At 33.9% G+C, this 6,781-nt stretch overlaps 1 protein-coding gene across 1 annotated transcript; it reads left to right on the top strand.

The window, feature by feature from the left end:
• The first annotated feature begins 3,298 nt into the window (after positions 1–3,298).
• On the top strand, positions 3,299–5,281 carry LOC107892784 (pectate lyase). Its single transcript, XM_016817836.1, has 4 exons — positions 3,299–3,489; positions 3,906–4,608; positions 4,690–4,932; positions 5,054–5,281. Exons 1-4 carry the CDS (start codon positions 3,299–3,301, stop codon positions 5,279–5,281), a joined length of 1,365 nt encoding a protein of 454 aa, XP_016673325.1.
• The last annotated feature ends 1,500 nt before the right edge of the window (positions 5,282–6,781 follow it).

Genomic DNA, 6,781 nt, shown 5'->3' on the forward strand with positions numbered 1-6,781 from the left:
GTCAGCCCCATGGGTGTGTGTTCCGGCCGCGTGTCCCATACACCTTAATTGATGCAAAATAGAATGCTCAGTATTGAACACACGTGTAGAGACATGGGCGTGTATCTCATCCGTGTGGACGACACGACCTCGAACACGAGCGTGTGCCCTGGTCATGTGAAGTCTGCACCTATTTTATGAAAAATTATGAAAATTAAATCGACCACATGACCTAAGCACACGGGCGTGTGCCTTGGCCGTATGAATTCAATTTGTTCTTGGATGAGAAATAGAGAGTTACACAGGTTAGGGACATAGGCGTGTATGACCACATGGCCTGCCCATACGGGCGTGTCCCAGGTCAACGGGCTTGTGACTCTTAAAACATGAAAATTTTTTTAAGTGTTGTGAAATTTTCCAAAGTTCTCAATTTAGTCTCGAACCGCTTCAATGCATGTTTTGGGCCTTGTAGGCTTATTTTAGGGACGATGTGAATGTAAATGAAAAGTTTTAAATTTGGATGGAAATTTACGTCTCGATTTTGTATGTTTGCTTATGTTTAAGTCCTGTAATGCCTCGTACCTTATTCCGGCATCAGATACGGTAAAGGGTGATACAATATTAATGTTATATTGATCAATATGTTAATGTGTTATTTTCAATGTAATTAAATTATGGAAATCCAATGATATCACAACGATTATCGAGCCCCGTTTGAACCTTAGGAATTTGTAGGATACAAATGACATGTCATTAAGGTTTTCATGTTTTGGGTGCTGGTCTTGAATGTCCTACCGATGGCTGAGGTCTTGCATTTTTTGTGGATACTCCACAGCTCGTGTGAGCAATATCGTGTAGCTTACAATCTGATCCATAGCTCGTTTGAGCAGACCTATTTCACAGCTTGTGTGAGCAACGATGTAAAGGAAAAGGAAAGGTTATGGTTATATGTTTAACACACTTTGTGTGAGCTTTCCTGTGTATTTGATGTTATTCTAAATGGTTCAATGGACATGAAAAGGAACTATGTCATGAATCTATGAAAGGGTTTGAAATGGAAATGTTCAATGAAAGTATATCTATGTTCATGGAAAGGATGAATTCAAAAGTATTATGCTCATGTACACCTAGCTTACCTCATGATAATTCAAGTGAATTATGTGTTAATGCACTAACATGTTTTGTTGATGGTGCTTAGGCTTGTGCCAAGCTTATGGTTGGATTATATCATGCTTAATTTTAATGTTATGCATTGAAATGGTAAGTTATGTTCATGTTTTACGAACTTACTAAGCATTATATGCTTACGTAGTTTTCTTTCCTATGTTTTATAGATAATCAGAAGCTCGATCAGTTTGGAAGCTCGCCGAATATCTGTCACACTATCCAACGATTATATTGGTAGGTTTTGATGTTTTGGCTAATGTTATAATGGCATGTATAGGTAGACTTGTGTTTGATGTTAGTTGAATGTTAGTTGATAAGTTTGGCATATATATGTTATTTTGGATTGATGTACTTTTGGTATTTTTGGTTCCTTATTGATATGTGTTAATATGGCCAAGTTTTTATGAATGTTTTAATGGCTAATATGGCATATGATGAAATAGTTTCAAAATGTTCAAGATAGGTATGTTTTGGAAAGGTATTGGACTTGATGTGCATGATTGAGATATGGTAAGTGTCCATGTTTAGGTATGTTTGAATGATTGCAATTGAGGTGCGTTTGTATGACATATTAGTTGTATGATAATGGTCTATCGAGTTGCTCATTTCATACATGTTTTGGTAAGGTTTTTGTGCTTTGAGTTTGGATACAAAATGCTTTTAGGTACATGCTTAATTTGGGTGATGGAAATTTCATGTCCACATGGCCTGAGACACAGGTGTGTGACTCAACCATGTGTGACATACGATCATGCAACACAGCCAAGCGACACGACCATGTGTGCCTTGTAGGTTTTAAGGCATGCAAGTTAGGTAGTTACACAGCCTAGCACACAGCCTGGCACACGGGCGTTTGTGGCCATTTTGAGAGTTACATAGCCTAGCACACGGGCGTGTGGCTTGGCTATGTGACCCAACTTCGAAAGTTACATGGGCACAAACACGGGCTGGGACATGGTCGTGTGTCCCTATTTCGAATGTTACCCGACTTGAAACACGGGCGTGTGTCTCAGTCGTGTGAGTCATACGGCCTGGCCACACAGTTGCGTGGCTCCTGCAGTTTAATTTTCTTTAAATTTTTCTTAAACTTTCAAAATATTTCCAATTTAGTCCTGAATTGCTTCTAACGTATTTCTAGGGCCTCAAGGGCTTGGTTAAGGGGCAATATGCATGTATATGAACAAATTATGTTATGTTTATATCAATGTTTGAAATGTATGTTTTTATGTTACGTTTATAGGTAATGCTCCGTAACCCTAATCCGAGGACGGATACGGGTTAGGGCTGTTACAAAACCCTTCAAAATCAATCAAACAATAAAAAAATGACACCCTCATTAATGCAACACCCTTATAATTCGATATTCATATTTGCTTCAATAAGTGCCTTAAATATTAAATTGGGTTAAAAATAGTTTACAAATGTATATTTTGGGAGCCAAACCGTGATTTAAGGCCGTTATAATTAATATTAATATTTCAAATAATATATTTTTTTATAATGAAATGAAAAAAATATTTTTTAAATATAATGTTGTATAAGAAAAAAGATTAATATGAATCAAAATCTCAATGTTAAAAGGCAAAGTAGTCTAACATAATGAAAAATAGCATAGAATTATTACACATTACAAAAGAAAATTGATATTTTTATAATAAATATTGAAATGATTTAAATTTTTTTATTTGTTTTCCATATCAACATATGATGAAAATATTAACACAATAGTTAATGAGGATGTATTCATTTGATTGATGAAGAGAACATGAAAGTACCTATAAACTAAATGGTAAAAATCCTGAATGTTACAACAGTAAGTTGTTGGCAATTATTCAATTGAGCATCTAAACTAGGTATGAAAGCCAACCATTTTCTTGCATATAGTTATTGGTTAAACGGTTCTTTATTTTAGCGGAAAAAAGTTTGGTTTGTATATTATACAGACAATGGTTGGTTAGTTACTAACCTCTGCACTTTAACTTTAGAGACACGCAGTTTGATGGAAAGGTCTATTTAAGGTGACTTCAAAGCTCTTGGCTTTCATCACAATATCCAAAAGTAGTTTAAGCACTAGATATATTTGGGTTTCACCATCTTATATGATTTAAAAATCTAGATATCCCTAAAAAAAACATATCATAAGAAAATAGCTATGGAGGTAACTAAGCTGAGGCTTGTTTTCTTATTTTCTTTTGCTACCATAATTCCAAGATTATGGGCAAATATTATTGAATTTGATGAGTTATGGAAGCAACGTGAGGAAGAAGCATGGAAGATTACTCTGGCAGCTTATGAGTCGAGCCTAGAAAACATCATAAATCACCTGAACTACAATGTTGATAAGTAAATTATATTATAACTTTACATTTTATTTCTTCTTTTTCATTTTTTATATAAAAATTCATAGTTTAGGGATAATAAAGTAAGTTACAAATGTTAACAGTTGAACTATAGAATTATTGCATATCATCAATTAAGAATATATGTATAAATTAATTAAGCTAAACTCTGAGTTCTTCTCGTTTTCATTATTGTTGATTGCAATTAGTATTCATTCATGCATTTATTCTATTACATTATCACTCATAATCATATCAAGTTACAATAATCATATGCCTTTAGCTTAACGATTATATTGTCATAATTTAGATGCATGAGAGTCACCATTCCAACAATTTAACTTCTTCCACCATTTGAAACTTTGGTAACTTATATTTTAAATAGTGGTGTTATATATTATTTTGGACAATTTGTTACAGGGTTATTAGAAAATTTAGTGCCAACCAAACCATAGAATTTGATGATGTTCTTACTAACAACACAGAAAGATACTTGAGAGGAAAGCATAAGAAGTACACTGGTCCGTGCATGGCAACCAATCCAATTGATAGTTGTTGGCGGTGCAAGAAAAATTGGGCAAAAAATCGTAAATTATTGGCAAAATGTGTGCTTGGTTTTGGCCACAAAACTAGTGGTGGAAGTAATGGGGATTTCTACTTGGTGACAGATAATTCTGATGATGATGTTCTAAACCCAAAACCAGGAACCTTACGTCATGCTGTGATCCAAAAAAGGCCATTGTGGATCATCTTTGCTCATACTATGCACATCAAATTATCTCAAGAGCTAATAGTTCAAAGTCATAAGACAATTGATGGTCGTGGAGTAGATGTTCATATAGCATATGGATGTGGAATTACACTTCAATTTGTGCAGAATGTCATCATTCACAACATTCATATCCATCACATTTTTCCAAGTTCTGGTGGCCTAATTAGGGACTCTGAAGATCACTTCGGTTTTCGAACAGTAGGTGATGGAGATGGGATTTCCATATTTGGGTCATCAAATATTTGGCTTGATCATATTTCTATGTCCGAGGGCCAAGATGGACTTATTGATGCAATTCAGGGTTCCACTGCCATCACTATCTCAAATTGCCATTTTACCCATCATAATGATGTAAGTTTTGCTTAAAATACTCAACAAGCTACACAATATGTCACCTAGTTTTTTATTAAATGTTATGGATTTGTCTTTCAGGTGATGTTGTTTGGTGCAAGTGATGGCTATTCTAAAGATCAATTCATGCAAGTCACAATAGCATTCAACCATTTTGGCAAGGAATTAATACAAAGAATGCCTAGATGTCGGTGGGGTTTCTTTCATGTTGTCAATAATGACTACACTCATTGGAAAATGTATGTTATTGGTGGTAGCATGCACCCCACCAGCATTAGCCAAGGCAATAGGTTCATTGCTCCACATGACCTCAATGCCAAAGAGGTAAGTCAAAATAGACTTGAACCATGTTGATAACATTCATTACATTTGTAAGCATGTTAACATGATATGACCAAAAACGCATTTGTGATCATACCATATTTTTTTCATTCCACTTTTGTAGGTAACCCATAGGATCTATGCATCAGAGTCAGAATGGAAAAATTGGGTATGGAGATCAGAAGAAGACTTGCTCATGAATGGAGCCATCTTCAGAACTTCTGGGCCACTCTCGCCTCCCGATCTAAAATTCAACGAGAAAGATATAATCAAAGCTAAGCCTGGAACATATGTCAGAACACTCACTCGTTTTGCAGGAACTCTTAAGTGTAAGAAAAGGATCAAGTGCTAAATCTGACGTTGAATTTTACCGTCTTTAAAAAAAATCACAAAATGTAAAAAATATAAGTGATACATGAAAAAAAAATATTCTATAGGAATGGTTTATCTTACACGGCCTAACACAATATGATAAAATGTAACCAACCTATTATCGTCCAAGAAACAACCACATCTTTCCATATTTTCGTCGTGTTGTCGTGATGTAGGAAAATCCCTCACTACAAGATGAAGTGATTTTCAGCCCTGAAATTTTTTTATATATATTTTTTGGGTTAAAAACATTTAAATATTTCATGGAATTAATGAGTTTTTATTTTATATTTTTATATATATATTTGAATTTTTATATATTTATTTTTTTAAAATTTTAAAATTGATATATATTTTATTAAGAATATATCTTAAATTGAAAATGCCATGTGGCATGATTTTATTGGCATTTTATTTGAACCGCGTTAAAAAAATTGGATGAAAATATATAATGCAATGATAATTTTTTTGCTTGATAATAAATTTTATTAAAAACGAAGGTGATGCATAAAACAAGCAGCATATTGGCAAACAAAGCAATATTTCCTCCCATCAAATATGACAACCAACAGACACTTTAAAACGGAAAACACCAGAATGAAAACATCAAAAGAGAATACGAATTGACACCAAATGAAACGAGATACATATGATAAGATTGAAGTCGAACCCTGAACAAATCTAAAGGAAGGACAACAACATTGGCAAATCAAACCAAGCTAAAAACATTGTTGGCAGCCTTAAACAATGGATCCGCAAAGCCATTTTGATACGCCTCCCATAAACATCCAAAGACAATCACCATCAACCAGCCCTTGTATGCAATGGCATCCGCACAACCGTCAACCTTTCAACAATCTCGGAATGAATGGCATGATTTTTCTTTGTAAAACAACCCAAGCATAAAGCTCTCCAAGGCCTCACATCAAAGATCATATACCATGATACAACCTCTCATAATATAAATCAAACAGATGCAAAGTTCAAATTCTCAAGTCAAATAAACATGACAAACATATCTCATAATCCGAAAAACTCATAAACATTACTTAAAGAGTCACTCCACGAACCACCCTTCAAGCCTGTAATATCCACATTTTTTAGGGTAATCTACAAAAATAGTCACTTTTGTTTGCCTTAGGTTATGTTTTAGTCACTTATGTTTGAAATGTTACGTTTTAGTCACTTATGTTATTATTTTGTTACAAAGTGATCACTCTACTGTTAAGTTCCGTTATCTCTCTAACGGTAATCCGACGTGGCAGTCCAACTAGATTTTAAGTGCCAATTTGGATTTTTAAATGGGATGAAAATAGGTTTTTAATTAAAAGAATTTAATTAATTAAAATTTTTAAACCTAAACCTTAACTAAAAAAACTGTTCATATCTTCTTTTTAATTTTTCTTCGATCTCTTCTTTTTTCCAATGGGTTTTTTTTCTCATCTGACTGGAAAAACTATTATTAAGATCAAAATAGTTA

Source organism: Gossypium hirsutum, chromosome A09 (assembly GCF_007990345.1).
Source record: "Gossypium hirsutum isolate 1008001.06 chromosome A09, Gossypium_hirsutum_v2.1, whole genome shotgun sequence".
Taxonomy (NCBI): domain Eukaryota; kingdom Viridiplantae; phylum Streptophyta; class Magnoliopsida; order Malvales; family Malvaceae; genus Gossypium; species Gossypium hirsutum.